This window comes from Sceloporus occidentalis, unplaced genomic scaffold, assembly GCF_023333645.1.
Source record: "Sceloporus occidentalis isolate IW3139 unplaced genomic scaffold, rSceOcc1.0.p SCAF_11, whole genome shotgun sequence".
Taxonomy (NCBI): domain Eukaryota; kingdom Metazoa; phylum Chordata; class Lepidosauria; order Squamata; family Phrynosomatidae; genus Sceloporus; species Sceloporus occidentalis.
The window spans coordinates 19,198,832-19,218,330 of NW_028316991.1; the positions used below are offsets into that span (position 1 = coordinate 19,198,832).

The 19,499-nt window shown below is 39.4% G+C and overlaps 1 protein-coding gene across 1 annotated transcript; it reads right to left on the reverse strand.

Moving 5' to 3' along the window:
• Positions 1-206: 206 nt before the first annotated feature.
• LOC149305668 (annexin A13-like) lies at positions 207-17,059 on the reverse strand. Its single transcript, XM_089477418.1, has 11 exons — positions 17,045-17,059; positions 9,803-9,878; positions 9,366-9,460; positions 9,028-9,198; positions 7,929-7,962; positions 7,758-7,837; positions 5,955-6,023; positions 5,078-5,179; positions 4,315-4,390; positions 2,336-2,448; positions 207-326 (listed from the first exon to the last, which is right to left on the reverse strand). The coding sequence occupies exons 1-11, from the start codon at positions 17,057-17,059 to the stop codon at positions 207-209; spliced, it is 951 nt and encodes a 316-aa protein (XP_089333544.1).
• Positions 17,060-19,499: the final 2,440 nt, after the last annotated feature.

The following is a 19,499-nucleotide window of genomic DNA, read 5'->3' on the forward strand; positions in this document are numbered from 1 at the left end:
CAAGAAAACAAAGTCCACTTACATTTATCACCAAAACATGTTTATTTTGCGTGAAAACATAAATCATTCCCATTTCTAACTTCAGACGAAGTCGGATTTGTTTACCATCAGAATATGACAAACTAAGAAGAGCTGAGGTTGGTCGTACGGGAATATTAAACATGTGATATTAGCTTAAACATTACAGGTTACATTCTATATCTTGTTTAATGTAGCAGCGCCAGGAGGATTTTGCAGAAATCTCCCGACGTGTCCGATTTAATAGCTTCGACCAGGCTTCTCTGGTACAACTGCTGGTATCTTTCCTTGATTGTCTCGAGGTCGATCTGAAAAAACCCCAAACATAATTATATGCATTTATTTCATTAAGTCACATATTTACATTTTCCATAAGACACCAGTATATTTCTGATTAATGAAGCTTCCTATGGACCCACAGGTTATAGAAGCTTGATCTAGAATATTGCTGTTATCCAGGACACTCATGGACTGGACATTCCTGCTAAGATTCTTTTTCGTTCTTTCGTTACTATTTGACTAAAGGACCAACCTAATGATGTGAGAGCTTTTTTCTTTCAAAACATAAACATTGTTGCTGAATAATTTTGGTTCTGGATTTTCCGCTGTTGTTTATTATACTTTAAAGTTTAGAACTTGTATCTCTTTTGAAGTTTCTCCAGAGGTATTTTGGCTAATATAAGTTTTGCTATGAATTCAACAACTGTCTCACTTTTTTAAAAACCTTTCTGAGAATGTGAACTCTGCTTGTCACAAACAAGCCTGTCCTCGCGGGGCAAGGAGGAATTTTTGGGGGGCTATATGCCCTTAAGAAAGAGCAAGTGGGGTGCAGCTTGCTCCCGTGGTCTCTGCTGTGCTGGGAAAAGTGTAGACCTGGGATATGATGTCATGTTGGAGATTAGTTCAGCACGAAGGAGAAAGCAGTAAGCAATTGTACAGCAGGACTATCCTGACTCATCACCCCCCCCCCAGATTTGATGTCAGAATTGTTTGCGAGGGCTTGTAACTAAGTTTTGCATGTTTCAGGTGAGGGCATACGAGTTCTAAGCGTCTTGCAGGAATAATCACATTGTCACCTTCACTATTTCTACTTGGAACTGAATCTACTAATCTTCTCACAGTCCGTTTAACATAACAGTGTGGAGGACAAGTGGACTTAGATTAATGCGGCAAAGTACTTGTTTATAAAATGCGTGTTTCAAGTCTCTGCCTTTTGTAAGTGAAGACACAGATTTTTAAAGACAAAAAGCTAGCTTCTGTATACAAAGGCAAAGCAGAAAGCACTCATGTGTCTCCTATCAAACCCGACTAAAGGGGGTTTAATTTCGGTTCTGCTTAATTATCTAATACATTTGAATAGTTGTTAGAACAACTTGGCTACAAATATATCAGGAGGTCTGTATGGATCATAATTGGTTATATTGAACATATGATATATTTCTGGAAAATACACAGTATACAATTACAATAGCAATAACGGGGAAGCCCTGGCACTTTAAGGCCAGCGGCCACCTGATGACATAAACGGGGGATGATGGCTGGGTATGCATGGCTGAACGCTACATTTTTATCCTCTCTCCAGATCACAAGGACTGTTTAAAAGTCTTATATATTAAGTAATCTTTTAAAATAGTTTGGATACCTCCAGAAATCTGTAGTTTAAAGGTTTTTAACCATTTCTTTACAGAGTTGATTCAAGGCTTACTTCTTCTGTATAACCCTGTGCAACTTCACTCTCCCGGAGAGCCCTGCGGAACCTCACTCTCCCGGAGAGCCCTGCGCAACCTCACTCTCCCAGAGAGCCCTGCGCAACCTCACTCTCCCGGTGAGCCCTGCGGAACCTCACTCTCCCGGAGAGCCCTGCGCAACCTCACTCTCCCGGAGAGCCCTGCGCAACCTCACTCTCCCGGAGAGCCCTGGGCAACCTCACTCTCCCGGTGAGCCCTACGGAACCTCACTCTCCTGGAGAGCAAAATGGGATAACTCTTTATTATGAATTATATCAGTGGTTTGATATTTTGGTCACATGGTCACATGGTAAACGTAACACGGTGTATTTCTGGGTGTAAGTTGTTAATCATTGTCTTAGAACCCCACGGCTGACATTCAAGGACAGATTGAAACTCCTGACACAGCAACAGAAAAGTATGATGTAAGAGAACAATAACGCCGCACACTGAGCCGGTCATTACCGTGTACGAGTAGGGCAGATATATTACTTGACTGCAAGGTTATTGAAGTAAAACTGATTTTTTTAAATCATAAAGTTTAATCTTAAAAAAAAGTATCATTAACTCTCTAAAGAATATGTTCTTACCTCGGCTCTGGTGACAAGGATACGAATTAAAGCTGCCTCGTCGGTCCCGGCTCCCTTCATGGCCTTGTGCAGCTTCTTAGCAAAGTATCCTTGGCAGTCCTTGGTGCACTGAACTGTGGAGAAAAAGAATTCTTATAAAAAGAAGGTATCTTTAAGAAATCTATAAGAAGAACCCGCATTGGGTTAATGGTCACTGAATTTGGGGGATTGTCATGGAATCCTCAAGGACGTTCTTGCCCTATTTTGTAAGCTCAGTTTAGCCAATCTCAGTTAAAACTGCACCAAGAAATATGGGTGCTGTCTCCGTCATACTGTAACGGGGTATTTATCATACCTTCATCCCCCAAAAGGCAACGTTTAACTAGAAAACCAAAGTCACTAATTATTTATAAATAACTAAGTTTTGGGTGGTCAGTGATTTTCACGCTGGTCCAACTCGCTAGCGCTGTTGTGGTTCATATCCCCGGTGTTACTCACCCAGGTTTATCCAGAATACACCCTTTCACCCCAAATTTCAACTACCTAATGTGACAGGTAAAACTCGGGGTTTAGAGTGTAGGTCTTTTAGTCTAGTTGAAGTTAATACCTTCCATTGGACCATCTTGGAAAAATACCGGTATGTATGATCCCATAAGATTTTAGACCTCTTTAGATTGCAATTGAAGAAGAGACCTATGAGCTTCCTAAAGCTTATGTGACTGCATCTGTTTTTTTTGTATGTGTGCACAATAATACCATATTTTTTTGTCGTTTAGGTCAATTCCTTCATTAGCTATTATTATTAATAATAATAATGATAATAATGATAATATTTTTTTTGTGTGTGAGTGCATTTATGACCCTTTCAGTACCGCAGACCGATGAACGATCACTCAGCGCCATTTACACTGCCTGGCTTTTCTGCAAATCCAGACACACGATTAGACATTAACGCAGGTCTGAGCCTCATTTCAGTAAATATGGGTCATGGTATATAATATTGTAGTGAACTGATGCTGTGTCCATCATAGGGTTAATGGCTTTGACTGTATTCCTAGTAGAGTATGCCATTGTGTACTGGTTTGGGACTTTTCCAACAAAAAAAAGACCCAGCGATTATCCTGCCTCCCTAGCTCTAAAATATAAAAGACAAAGACTTGACATCTCTCCAGAAACCACATCCTTCCAGCCAGGACTCACCTGGAAAACATTGCATCATAAAGCATTCCCGTAACCACACATTCCCCGAGTACCCCGCCGACCCGACTCACAGAATTTGGATATATAAGCAGGCAGCCGATGGCTCGTTAGTATTAAAGGTGCACTTCAAATGGTTTAAATGGTTACTTTTGGAGACAAAGCGTTCATTCGTTCATTCGTTACTTATAAATCATGATCATGGCACGTGTAACATCAACTGCAAAACACGGATTACTTCTGTTTAGGATTCTGAATGGAGAGATTCGTCTTAATAGGGGTGCCAGGGGAGGCAGAAGGGGAAGGCTCATGACTTCCACCTACGCGTGTATAGTCTCAGACCGCACTCCATCTCATTGTGAGCATATATGGCCCATTGATAAGAATTCTCTGCTCTGTCCCAGCCTAGGACTAACCTAAAACACTTCCATGTATTTCAATTTTCAGCCACACCCTACGCGAAATCCAGAAAAAACCCTCCCCGCACCATAAAAGGATAAACTACCTTACCTTACATTTCATCTGCAATCCTAGTATATATATATATATATATATTCCTTATTAATTTATAATCCTTAGGACCTCTTAGCTCACTCACATCATAAATATTAGAGATATTCTGCAGTGTGCCATGAAAATCTATTACAGGTCGCACAACTAACTTTGTTTTTTTTTTGGTGAGGCTTAACTTTCCCTTAAATATAAGAGTTTTTTAAATATCTTTAATAAATTAAGGATTAGAATGAAATAAGTAATAATGAATACATAGTAAAAACCAGGACATAGCACGGCGTGTAATTTACCTATTGTCATATATGCTTTTTTCAGGTCTCCTGATGTTTCACTTTTAATAGCGTCCTCAATTTCTTTACCATGAAGCTAGAAGAGAAGTATTATATATACATTTATTATTTATATTATATATTATAATATAATAATGATAATAATAATAAACAAATCAAATGGAAACATTACATTTAAAACAGCAAATTACTTACAACAAAGATATATATAATGGATGGATACACATACATATATCAGCCATAATATATCTCTGGGAAATATGATGGTGCTATACAACTATATAGACAATAATAATTATATATAAAATACATTTTATCATTATTAATATGTCAGAGTCATGTTCTCCTTAAGGTTTTCAGCCATGTGCATGTGTGTGTGTCTGGTTTTGTGTGTGTGTCTGGTTATTTTAGTGTGTGTGTCTGGGTATGTGTGTGAGAGTTAGTGTGTGCATGTGTGTTAGTCTCAGTTGTTGTGTTAGTTTTAGTGTCTGGTGATGTTTGTGTTTGTGTGCAGGTGTATTTATGTGTCTAGTTGTGATAGCGTGAGTCTCTGGATGTACACAGTACATTATTGTGTGTATGTGTCTGTTACCCAAAATATCACGTGTGTGCTTACAACGGCCAACTGTAGGTTTGCAGGTAAAAGAACACAATGAAACAAACCCAAGTTTTCATGATCATCACTGATGGAACCAGTATGATATTGGATAGCAGAAAGACTAAAAACAATTCTTCCAGCCAATGGAAACACCCTATTACTTACAATCTCGTAGGCTTTGAATGTGGCCCGTAATTGCATATAATTTCTTGTAGCCAAAATGACATTGAACTCTGATTCATCTGTACCCCATCGGTCTGATCCAGCCTAAAGGAAAGGAAATAAAGCATGTATGCAAAAATAATTCATAATGGAAACATATTGACGTTCTCTGTAATTAATTGTTATCCTTTTATAGGGTGTCTTAAAGGAGTCTATTTACTAAACTGTGAGTGCTTGTGAGTTGGGTAAAAAAAATGTAACTCACAGACTTGCTAAACCCAACATTGGCATTAGAAAACCATAATCCTCAAGTGCAAAATCAAACCCCAGTGGGATAGTGAGGTGACTTGCGAGTCCACCTCCATTTTACAAAACCTGCTAAAAAAGAAATAATTAAAAGAAAAAAACAATGGCCTCCAGGGCACCTTTTAACCAAGGTGGGTTGGTGATCGCCCCTTCTTTCACGGGGCCATGCGCAATAGGTTGTGGATATGTGGGTATAGAAACCAAATAAAACCCACATTTATAGGTTTCGTAAAATGTATTAGTATTTAAAAAAAAATGAATATTTATTACAAAATGTATTTTATTTTTAACATATAATATAAGTCTGAATTTCGGGACAGGGGCATTTTGAGAATTTCAAGTGAGATCACAAAAGTGATCATTGAGCTCGTATGCCCTCACCTGAAACTCACAAAATGTAAAGTCACAGACCCTCACAAACAACTCTAATTGCAGTTCTTATTCGGGTGGTATGCGACCACAGTCGAGTTAACCCTTAAGTAAATACTTAGTTATGTAGCATTACTGCAATGGAATAAACATGTGCTTTTTCTTAAGTAACTTGAAAGAACAATTAATCACAATGAATACTTACTTCATACAGTCTCTTGGCATCTTGACCGGCAAGGTCTTCATTAATATCAAGACCCTCATCACGGTTAGCCTAGACCAAAAAAAAGATTGGAAATTGATAACACTATATAAACCAATTAATAATAATAATAATAATAACAATAATAATAATAATAAATGTCTGAACTAGATCGCACTTCTCTGCAACCGGATTTGATGAAATCGTAGAACTGTGCAGCCAATCGGCAGATTACATATTGACATATTCAACGTTATGCATTTTGGAGCACCTTACTTATGAAGAAAGGCTGGAGAAATGTAATTTGTTTTCTCTAGAAAAAAAAGGTTCTTGTGGGGGGGGGGCTAAAATAACATTATAATACATACAGGGACAAAACAAACTGCTCTGTGGTGACCTGTTCATTAATAGGACTGTGCAAAGAACAAGAAGCCACCCATTTAAAGTAAAGGAAATTCATTTTCTCTTAAAGAAAGAAAAACAAATATTTGAAGGAATTTAAGTAATGGAACAATCCTGGTTGCAAAGATCAATTTTGTATCTGGTATTTAAAAACATTCTAAAAAAGTAAAAATACTGAATTTTGCTCTGTCAGTTGATCCGGCAGATAGAACAGAGAGCAGTGAATTAATATGAAAATATTCAGTGTTTAATAAATAGAATCTAATTTTGTTCACACTGGTTATAAGAACATTAAGTAAAGTGTGTTCCAATCAAAAAGTGCCATTCTTGCATCCCACAACCTTTTTATATATTTGTATTTAAAAACATTCGAAATGCCGTAATTCAGTACGGTTTATTTATTCCCGCAAGGTGGTTTAAATGATGGGAACTCATGAGGGCATCAAGAGGAACCACAAAACCACAGCCTTTTACAGCATTAGACACAATCAAACACACTGGATTTTTCCACTTGACCTTAAGTAATTCCTATAATAAAAAAAGAATGGATACCTCACTTCAGACTGGAAATTATATAGACAATTTTGTGTCTGTCGTGTATTATTTAAAGTAAAGGTTTCTTACATGAAAACCTGTTAACCCTATGCAAGCTATATGTATATAAATGTATTTTGTATAAGTGTGCAAGTGTATTTTTTATCACCAATACGGTTTTTATGTTCATACCCGAGGTCTCAGGAATAATGGCCCGGATTTACCATACATCCTCAGCTCCATATTAGGACCATTTCCGCTCCATATAAGGATGCTCCACCCCTTATGTATAGCTAGCCCTGCCCATTTTCTTAGCCACACCCCCTCCATCCTATAAAGAGCCGAAGAAATCTGGGTGTTCCACTCTGAGAGGTCTCCAGCAAACACTACCACACACACACACACCTACTCAAAGACTAACACACACTCACTCTAACAACCGAATTCTAATAGACACACTAACCCTAAAATCCACATTCACACACTGACACTAAACCTCCAGAGTTTGCCCGCCGTGTTACAAACTCTCAGAAAGAAGAACAATTAAAAATAAAACGTTAACATTTAAAATATACCCTTAATACATAAAGTGACACTTTTTACAAATTATTTTTCATAGTAGCTCTAAAAATTGTCCATTAATCATAAGTAGCTCCATTGAAATGAAAGGTTATCGGCACCTGCTTCAGAATACTTGCTGTTGGCATTTAATGTTTATGGGGGGGGGTAAATAGGGCACAGAAAAGCCCCATACTCAACATCTCATGTATGACTAGATAGCCCCTTACATGCTATCAATAAACACTGTAACTCCTAACATAGGACTGCATTCCAAATGAGGGCAATTAAATACACGGCAGCTCAACGTACCTGGAGCAATGAGACAAGGATTTTACTGAAGTATCCACTTGTCTCACTTTTTATATCAGACTCCAAATCTCTGTCAAACACTGGAAAACCAGATAAAAACCAGATATCATTAGATTTTAAATCAAGACGTAATGGGCTTAAATCAATGGGCAGTAAAGAAATCGAACTTACGTCTTCTGTATGCTTCTCGTATAGCCCTTATTTGCTGGAAAATGAAAACAAAAACAATGTTAATGACAATTACTTTAATGCCATAAGAAAATGTTATATATATATTTTAATCAACACATATTGAGCCGGGCCCTCCTCACCTGTTGTCTCTTTTAGTCAATTTGTTATGTTATATACTACTTGTTATGTCCTGTCTACCCATTGGCGCTATATAAAACAATAGATAATAATAATAACAAATAGGGAATGTTACGGTCCTTCACCCTCAGCCATTTAACATGAGCATAGTTAACAGGTTACCATTTATTTTATCCTTCTGCAATCTACCTCTCGGAATTTTCTATCTTTGTAAATACTGTGAAATATTCAGATTATACAGCGCTGCGGAATATGATGGCGCTATATAAAACAATAAATGATAATAATGGGTAATCCACAGTAACTGGAACGTGAGTCCACCTAGTGGCGATAATGAAGTAATACATCATAGAATAAAATCACGTAGTAATAGAATGCTGCTTGCCAGTGCAAATCATTATCAGTAGGTAATATTATTCTTATGTATTGATTTATACAGCGCCATCATATTCAGAAGCGCTGTACAATGAGTAAACAAGTGGAGGTATGATAATGGACTCACACTTTAGTCCAGAAACATACTAAATATGAATAGAAAACTAAACATACTTAAAATCATATTGCAAAATTATTTAAAAAATGTAAACTATTATTAATAATTAATAATAATAATCATCATCATTACATCTGGCATAATAAGGCTATTTTATTTTATAAAATATAGTTGTGGGTTAGGGAACTCTGCTTGGACCGGTCAGTGACAATGCGACCTCACTGTTAATTTAATAATGTTATATTTTAAAAATTTTCTTTTTCTTGAAGGTACAGTTCCACGGCCCATGCGAGTGACAAATACTGCGTAATACAGGAGCTGGTGTGCGGTGAGTAAGTTGCGCATGTCCCCCGGTAAGCCAAGGATGAGCTCCGAATGTACCTCCTGCCAGCAAAGGCTCTGGGCAGCGGGCACTCGGCTACCATATGCATAAGACGGCTGGCGTTTCCCTTTAACGTCATGCTATACCTGGTTGGCCCTTGTACATAGGATCTGTATGAGCAGCGATTCGTTGGTTCCGGCTCCCTTCATGGCGCCCCTGAGCTCACGGGCATCGTACTCACAAGGGCGATCCAGCAGGGCCAGGGCTGTCTTTTCAAAATTACCGCTCAGTTCGCTCTTTAACACTCCATCCAAATCCTGGTGAATGAAGATGCCAAAAACCAATGAAACCAAACGTATATTTAAGCATTAAAGTAAAAAAAATGGTGTAAAAAATGAATAAAAAAAACACAAGGCTAAACAAAAAAGTTTATTTCAAGCGCTGTAATTCATCCCCATGAAGACAAATGCACTCCAATCCTTACCTTGCCGTACATTGACTTAAATTTCTCTTTCACTTGTTGTCGTTGCTCTGAGCTCCTGTTTGCTAGGATTTCAATAATTGATTTTTCATCCGTTCCTGTGAATATTAAACATTAAAAAAAGAGTAAAAGTGACTGCATTAAGACACACCTCCCAAGAGTCCTGCGTTTTAGTGGGACAGTCATTTTTCCCCCGCTGTAATAAGCATTTGCTCTACTGTCCCGCTTGACTGTCGAGCGGAAGATGAAGCCCAGGGTCTCCAGCTCATGGGGGCAGCCAACTAATTTGGTCCCGCCAAGCTCTCCCTTGTAATGATCTTTGCTTAGGGAGCCAGGGTCAATAGGCCAACCCTGACCCTCTATTTCTGCTACTAGTCCCTCAATATTCATACATTCTAGGATCCCCACTTTCCACAGAGTGTACTTGCCCACATACCTACCCATTCCCTTGCATGCTTTGTGTAGTTTCTTGGCATCTCGCTCTGCGTCAAAATTATGATGATGTTTAATGGTTGGCTGTAAAAAAAAAAAAAAAGTCAAAATGTAAGCCCTTAATTATAAAAAAAATGAAAAAACACCATTTTATAGAATCCCTCGCCAAAATAAACCCTACACCCAGGCATCAGTGACACTAGGCCCACCCTGGTCACTCCCGGCTTCCATATTGAGCTCTGGGTGGTTCATCTCGGGAGGTTCCCCGGTATGGAGATGACCCAGGCAACGTCTTTTTCCGTAGAATATATTACTCTTTTTTTAATTAAAGCTTTAAACATTGAAACATGTAAAATTTTATCTTCAAATAACCCCTTACATACCATTTTTGCATCATAGTTACTAAGGTCACATCAAAATGTGAAAGAGGGACACTTTTTAAAATAAATCTCACGGAACTCCCCGATACAAGCGATTGCACTTTACAATGTCGCGCTTGCATCGCCACTTAAAACACGCTTTATTTTTGTCAGCACAGTCACGCTAATTAAAAATAACCAACACATTGAATTGAATTCCCATAAGGCTCAGCCAGACATACTACTTCCATGAAGCTGGCTGAGCGTCATGGGAAGTGAAGCAACAGTAAAGCTGCAGATGCTAGCTGTGAACTAAAATTCTTGTAAGAAACTTTTATTTCTTCATTAATTCATGCAAACTATATTTTCATATTTAATAAAAGCTATGATTGAGACATTTTTGGTTTTTGTTTTTATTTCCTTTTATTTGCCAACCTGCCCCCCCCAGTTATGCACATCTGCCCCCAGGCTTGCCACTCTGCCCCCAGAAATGTCTTATACCCCCTATATGCCACTCTGCCTCCCTGATATGCCTCTCTGTCCCATGATATGCCTTTTAACCCCATATATGCCTTATACCCCCTATATGGCACGCAGGCATATAGGGGGTATAAGGCATTTCTGGCGGCAGAGTGGCAAATAGGGGGGTATAAAGGCATATCATGGGGCACTCTGCCTCCAGAAAAGCCTTATGCCCCCCATATAACACTAAACCCCCCCCCCCCCCGGCTTACCACTGCTCCCTGATGTCTGGTGGGGGCAGCAGGTGGAGGCCGTTCATGAAATTAAAGGGGCCGGCGTGCACGCACCGCACAGCCCAATGGCCATTGGCCGTGCCTCAGCACTTCGTCCCACGTCTTAAAAGGGGTGGGATGAAGTGCTGGGGCACAGCCATTGGGCAGCGCAGTGTGCGTGTACGCCAGCCCCTTTAATTTCATTAGACGCCGGCGGCAGGAAGAGGCTTTTAATCCCTTCCGCAGCCGCTCAGCAGCTTGCAGATTTTCATGTCCAAAAAACTGCATTTTTCTACAAACAAGCTGCGGTATTACTTCAGAAAAAACTGCAGTCATTTTTCCCTGTTTTGAATGTTGGTCTGTCGGCACTGTCATAGCCAATGAGGTGTTGGAAGGGATAGGCGGAACAGAGACCCAAAATCGGGACTGTCCCGCCTAAATCGGGACAGTTGGAGGGCATGTTTACAGGACACACAATCATTACCATAACGTGATGGTGCCAAAGTACAATTCAACAACCAAAGCAAAAGATTAATATTCTTCCTCATTAAACGTTTATGGATTTCCATAGAGCACCGCAATGCAGAACACTATCCCATGCCACATATCAACCAGAGCTGATGATACGCTGCAGAGTATGATCAATAAATAATACCGTAATAAACACTTTAATCAAATGTCAAGGTTAGGAATCAATACTCATCAAGGCTTTTACGGGGTCTGTTCTAGGCTATGACTTCAATTGTAGGCTATTTCCTCATCACCAAGGAAAGCATCCTTATAGAAACGCAAAAATGCTAAAAATATTGTTTTCAATGAATACTAAATGTGCAGGGTATATATAATAACCTGTATGTCTGATATTTCATTTATCACATATGACAAATATTTGCGTGCAGGTCTCACTAGTAATTCATTTGAGTGATACAGATCCTAGTTTAAATTCTAATATAACCCTGCCATGTGTCAATGTCTTCGACCAGATGGACGGCGAAGGGATCCATCCAGGGTCTTCTGGAGTAACATTACGGGCGCTATCGAACCTAAATAAATAACCATGAAGCAGCTGCGCCCTGATAAAATATGCATTGTGTGCCTTTTCAGGTGCATACCCACCCTGATCAAAGCTTTGGTTTATCTGTTATCTGGCTTATGATAACTTAGGTCATAAATGGGAAGGTTGTGTTAAATAATGATTAACATTAGTCATACAAGAGATATTGTTCTTCTAATTGCACAAATGAGTAATGTTATGTACTTAAGCTAAAAATTATTATATAGATTCAATATTGATGTGACACGGGAGACAATAAGCACAGATCTGAGTTACACGGTTTAAAAATGTACATTAAGGCATTAAGGACTCGAGTTTCCAGGATTTGATTGAGCTGCACCCTTTCTCTGAAATTCCCTACATTATTCTCGTAGAGCCCCTTATTATTATAACATGAACTAAAAACCCATCTGTGCAGAGAATGCTAAAAACTACCACACAACCTGTGTTCTGGGCAGAAGCCATTTGTTCTCCTCAAGATCTCTAGACCACTGACTTGTGCACATGATATTCACTACAATCAAATCATTCTCGTCCAAGCCCTCCCTCACCATCTCCTGGTCTCCTTCCCCTTCAACCTCCTAATAGATTGTAAGCTTGCAGGAGGAGAGCCCTCCCCTCCTTCCATACTTCTTTTCCACCTTCCATAAGGTATCCCTGCTCAGCATGTCAGGTCTTTAAGATATGTTAGTTGAGGGTTGTGGCTAGAGACGGGACCGTCTACGATACCCATCTAGCCACCTCGGGTGGCTCAGCTAAAATGCACCTCGAAGTGGCCATGTAGGAGCTGCGATAGAAATATCAGCTGGATAAAGAGCAGACCTCAATTAATGCCACAGCTTGCTGGTAAGAGGATCTTCCATACCAGCCCATGATCTCCACCATTGCTAAAAATGAGATGGTGGAGATATGGGATAGTGCCTGCAAATTGTAACTGTCCCGGGAAATATGTGTCTTAAGATGTGAATATTGCGAATTTTAATCTTGTCATTGATTTTCACTCTCTACTATTGTAATAGTTCTAGGGAATCTCCTAGACTCCGGGTGAAGCGCTACTTCAACGGTTCACTGGTCATGGCACACCCATTACACCCACTTGTTTTAGGCTAGCTGCTCCCATGCATCCTCAAGAATGATGTCTTATCCTGGCACTCAGCAGGGCTAAGCCACAGAGGTGCCTGGGGTGCCATTCTGGGTCAAGCCTAGGGCAGCCCTAGCCCAAATTTGCCACTCATTCTAATAGACTTGTTGCAGCCGCACTTAAGGGTCACTATGGGTCAAGTTGTACTACCTTCACTCCTGATTTATGGTGCATAAATCAACTGAAAGTCAGTTATCACATCTTTAGGGCCAGATGGATCATTACATTATCCCTGCTGTATTGTTAAGTTGCGAATTGTTGGGGGAAGGAGTTGCTTAATTTTCTCGGAAATATATTTAAAACAATTACACTGATTGCCAAACAAAAAGCACAAATTATAGCTTTCCACAAGAGTTTGGAGTGTTTCTGTTCCCACAAAGTTTGAAGCATGAGGACATGCAAAGACATTTTGAACAATGCTTTGCTTCCAACTTAATGGGAACAGTTTCTATTCCAGCGTGACTGTGCCCTGGTGCTCAAAGCAAGGTCCATAAAGACATGGTTGGATGAGTTTGGTGTGGAAGAACTTGGCCGGCCGCACAGAGCCCTGACCTCAACTGCATTGAACACCTGGAACGGAGATTGCAAGCCAGACCTTCTCGTCCAACATCAGTGTCTGACCTCACAAACGCTCTACTGGATGAAAGGGCAAAAATCCCACAGAAACTCTCCAAAAACTTGCGGAAAGCCTTCCCAGAAGAGTGGAAGCTGTTATAGCTGCAAAGGGTGGACCAACTCCATATTAATGTCTATGTATTTAGAATGCAATGTCATAAGAATACCTGTTGGTGTAATGCTCAGGTGTCCCAATACTTTTGTCCATATAGTGAAGCTTTAATTAATGTGTTTTTAATTGTGTGTTTTCTCCAACTTAATGAAAAAATTTTTTTTAAAATAAATTATCATATAGAGAGCTAGAGATCTATTAGAATTGCTTCCCTCCAAACATTGTCAGGAAAAAACATAGAGAAGCCACAGAAATGTACAGTCAGCCTCTGTAAGAGATCATGCATCAGTGATAACTCTCTATCAATGAATCGGCTCAGTCCAACAGGGACAGTAAGATCTCTAGCTCTCCATGACATAGGAAGTAGCAGCGGCACAGAACATGTTTTATCTCACAAAGATAAAATAGAAAAGATAAGTGCAAATAGCATAGCAGACATTCATAAAAGGTGAAGAACTGACATCATCATAGTAACTCTTCAAATTCCCAATATAGAAACGTAGAAACAGATAAGAACCATTCAGCCCATCCATTCATAATCTACAAATAAAAATATTGATGGCACAGAAATGACTTGGTGAAAATGTACTGGTGCAGCTCTTTCACTGGCATTTAGAGGTGGGTGAGCCAGCAGGAGACACAACATAGACCTGGGGCTCCCAACCATCTTGATTTCCAGGCACTGCCCTGATTAGCCACCCCATTGCCCTGCTTTTGCTGGCAATATGGATCGTTGGCCATTTGGGGAGATCCTGATTTGGCCTGATCAAGGTTTGTGCTGTTCCCATGTGGCCACCAAGCAACAAATTGAAGTTGAACTTCGGTTTAGAGCCTCCAGAGCGGAGATGGATTGTTGTCTGCTGCAAGTCCTCACAAGCATCCATAAAGACAAAAATACAAGAAGAGGAGTTTGAGTTGGCTCTTGTACGGATTGGCCCTTAGCCTGGCTCAGGCCAAAACTAGCTTTCCCATCTATACTGGCAATCAACACATTCCCAGTACGCTAAGTACGCTAAGAAACCACACACTTTTTGACCTTTACAGATAACCCAGATTGCAAGCTTAATATCTGATCTGGTGGGAAAGAGGGCTGATGGGGTACATTGTTAGATATACGTGTTTTCACGCACCTAATTGTACATATAACGCATATTAAACATACCACACACCTTAAAGCATATCTCTGATGGAAGGTGTGGGTCGACCTTTGGTTTTTCATTTGGTTTATTAATATGATGTAATATTCTAGAAGTCCTTTTAACACAGGAAATTAATTCTCAGTCATCTTGATATCGTTATCAGTCTGAACCTTGTACATCCACGCATTTCAACAAAGTCGGGAATAAAACCAAATTATTGGCAAAAACCCATGCCTAATTACGTTGATGAGTTGCTGAGCTAGTGATCTGAGTATCTGAGAAACTACACTTAACCAGTCGGTATGGTAAATAAATCCTTGTTTTGTACTACAATAAAGCAGGGGAGCAGTCATCTTTACTTCCTGATTATTCCTCCCTTTTAAGTTTTTCCACCCCATTGGTGGAAAATGATGAGTTTTCACAGCATTTTATTAGGTTAAGAAAGAGAATTTCAGAGCAGGAAATTGACAAGATATTCCGATTTTGTTATCTTTTGCCACATGTCCTGTTCTCCGAGACAAAAAAAGCTGATTGCTTACATATATGTTTAAAGTGTGTAAATACAATGTTACTCTTCTAAACGCTCAGTTACATAAATAGCTACCAATGTGCAACCAAGTGACGACGAGTCCGGCCATAGGCGCTCCGCGAACCACACCTCATAAAATGAAAGTTCCTCTTTCCCTAAGAATCTTATTATTGGCCCTTTTAGCTGGGTACCCCCCCAGGGCTGAGAGTTGGGGTACAAGTCCCCTTTTATGCATGGTGTTGTCCTCAGGGCTGGACTGCATATGACGAGCCGGCCCTGGCTCTTTTTATGTTCCCGTAGCATGAGGTCGGGCATATCCAGCCGCTGACTGCGCACTCAGCACCCAGAGTGGGAGATGGGGTGAGTGTGCGTAGCACTGTCGGCCCCCCGCGGACCGTTCAGTTGCCCTGTGTGCCAAATGGCCAGGCCAGTTTGCTCCTCTTGCTAAACCTTTTCTCAATAGAAACAGAGCAGCTAAAAATATCATAAACCTGATACATTTGACAGAAGCTGTTACAGCGGGAAAACTTATCCGTTTGAATGGGAATAAAACCAAAAACTTCTCATTGCCAACTAATACTGGTATTTGGATTTGCTGGGGGTTTTTTGAGTATTTTTCACCGGTCTTGTCACTATTGCTGGGATTGGCAGCCTTTTTCGACCAGTATAGCCAGCTATTCTGACAATGCTGAGCCGGCATGAGAAAGAACATCCTAATGGGGTCTCTGACAAATAGTTACCCTCTGTACTCCAACAATGCAGGGGCTACCCTGAGCCCTGACATCTAACAAAACTCATATGCACTAACAGTTACCATCCTACTAAAAGCTAGAAGCATGTAATGGAACATAGTTAAGAAGGATAGTCCAAAGCCAAATAATTAGGCAAGAATGTACCTCTAAACTATCCTATTCTTAGAAGGTACAGTTCTCTTTAGCACTTGAATGTCTCTGTCCCTCTTTCCTCCCTTGATTATAATTTTTGGTAAGCGCATTAAATGAAGAGTGCCTATATTTAAGATGCTGTAACACCTATTTTTAATCATGTAAAATGATGCCTTACTAATAATTTTTTACAGGCAACACCTAATTGTCATGTGATACAAAAGCAGAGACTGCAAAAAAAAAAAGCAGGTTGCCAAAGAAAGTATAAAGACTGTGCTATGCTGTGTTTTTTTTGATTAAAACTTAAATAAAAGGAATAAATGATTTTATTATAGAACTAATCAATTAAAAAATCTGTATTTTTTGTCAATTTTAATAAATATGTATTTTTCTGCTCAAATAATTTTTTATAAATATTCGGGGCTCTTAAATAATAATAATTATAATATAATATAAGAATATATTATATATATAAAATATAATAATAATAATTATAATATAAGAATATATATTATATATATATATAAAATATAATAATAATAATTATAATATAATATAAGAATATATTATATATATATAAAATATAATAATTATTATTATTATATCAGAACATATTAAATAATAATAATAATAGCATTTTACTGTAAAGGAAACCAACCACAGCCAATTCTTGGAATACTCACATGAAAGTTTCCCATGGTTGTTTCTTGGCCGCTGCAGACAGAGTTGTTTGCTGTTCTATCTAGGGGAAATTTTCACAGTCTGGCTTTATGAGATGACCTCGATTAATGAATAACTTTTGGCATTATCTTATTAGCTGTTAGAGATATATGTGGAAGCGGCAGATACTGGAATACCCCTGACTGCATTTCATCATATTCCTTCTGTGTTATTTTTAGAAAAGAAAGCTGGACTACAGAAAGCCAAACTTTAAAACAATCTTTAATCTGGGATATTTAAACAAATGACTGTCTATGACGTGGCCGACGATTGGGCAAAAGGCATTGATTATTTATCATGACTTGACGTGAAAAATCTCACGGCTTGACTCATTCCGTTGGTCATTTTTGGGGTCAGCAAGTTGGATTTCTTGTCATGGAGGCTGGGTCATGGGTGTAAAAAATATAATATACAATAGATATATACCTATACCTAGATATACATATATAACTATAAATAGATAGGTAGAGGTAGAGGGTATTTCCAAAACTGTTATTTCTTAACACTTTTCCACCTTGGTTTTATGCTTAGATTTTATTTAGTGATCCTGAACTTGGGCTACTGAGTGAAAACTCTGATCTCTTGGAGCAACTTGGAGCTGCTCAGTGAATGGATATGTCTATATATACAATGAACAAAATCCTATGTTTGAACACGCAAGGGTCTTCATGAGCGAAAAGTGGGCTTTCCCCCCTAATGATAACCCGATTTTTATTATTTTTTGATGTATTACAAATAAAACATGGGATGATTTTTAGGGGTGTGCATATCAGGGCTGGACTAGGGGAAGAAAAGCACCCCTGGCATCCACTACAGGGAAAATGTGCAGCCGCCATCTTGATACCCGCGACCACGTGCTAAAAAAAATGCGGCCTTGTGTACCCAGCTGACAGACACATACTGAACGACCCAATCTGCCTCTAAAATCACGCTCAGCAGCTACAATGGCCACCGGGCCCATAGGACATTTGCCCAGTTTGCCAGATAGCAAGTCTGGGTCTGGTACATATGTTGTGTTTTTTTTATGACTTTTCATGATTTGTGTAGTAATTCTCTCTCTCTATTTCCACATAATTGATACATTTTGGGTGTGCACTGTGCTTTTCTGCTCAGACAACGGATAAGATAAAGCTTTCCGTTTTAGAAAAATATGATCCAGAGATAACAATTGACAATTTTTCCACCAATATTAGCCATTCACTTTTTTTCCCAGTGTCAAATTTTATTGTATCATCACCTGGGAAAGCACTGATAACTTGTGCTAAAGGTCCCAAAGTTTCAGCTTAAAATCCATAGAATACCAGGGTTTTTTTTCAAATCATTAACTAAAGTAGACTATGACAATTCCTTTTATCTAAAAACTTTAAATATTAACTATTACTATGTGTGGGTGATTCCCTCAAGATATGTATATATGATCAGGCCATGAAAAAACTGCAATACTGCACATTTACTGCAGTTTTACTGCATTTGTACTTCACTGTACTGCAGTTTTACTGCACTTTTTTTTTATATTGCAAACCTACAGTTGTGCTTCAATGCACTGTAGCTTTATTGCATTTGTACTTCCGTACAAAAATAACTGCAGTAAAACTGCAGTACAGTGAAGTACAAATGCAGTAAAACTGCAGTAAATGTGCAGTATTGCAGTTTTTTCATGTCCAAAAAACTGCAGTATTACTTCAGAAAAACTGCAGTATTTTTTTCGTAAGGGGGCCGGACTGGCCATCTGGCACACTGGGCAAATGCCTGGTGGGCCGCTTTGGTGTTCGGTGCCCCATCAACCGATCTGTTGCTCCAACTCGGGTGCTAGAGCGGGCGGCCAGAGCCTGGATATGTCCGGCCACACGCTACGCGGGCATAAGAACAAACATTTCCAGCCCTTGCCCGCACCTACGTCATCAGGTGGCCACTGGACCAGGGCCGCCTCGCGATCACTAGTCCGGCCCTCATTTATATGATATATTTTAACACTAGCATTATTGATATGACTAATTGTCTCAAAGTTAAGACAGTATTTCAAGTCACCTTGTTTTCTATGCTTATACAGTACAACTTTTTATACACAAAACCTTCTTATACATACAAAATAAAATTATTTATAAATATCCATATATAATATGTATTTATATGTATTTCCTGCAATATATTCTGGCTTTGGCCAACTAGGCATAGTGTGGCGGTTCTCCCAGGGGGAACCCATGACCCTCTTGGGTGATCAGGCCCCTCCGTGTGCTGCTGCCCATACCTGCGCACTTTCTGGGTTTTGCCCAGAGACTCTGGGTGACGTGCCGCTTCCCCGGGTCACATCCCCATCAACACAAGCTTGTGTTCTGCGACGTCAGCGGCATGTCCTACCCGCATCCCGCAATGGAGGACACCGGGCAGCCGGAGCCAGAAAGTTCCCGGGTATGCTGC

Bases quoted from the DNA above. Each gene is read 5' to 3' on its own strand.
- LOC149305668 (XM_089477418.1), bottom strand. The intron at 7,963-9,027 runs GTATAGCATGAC...TTCATTTTCCAG, and splicing joins TATGTACAAGGGCCAACCAG to CAAATAAGGGCTATACGAGA. The intron at 6,024-7,757 runs GTACGTTGAGCT...TTTTTGGTCTAG, and splicing joins TCCTTGTCTCATTGCTCCAG to GCTAACCGTGATGAGGGTCT.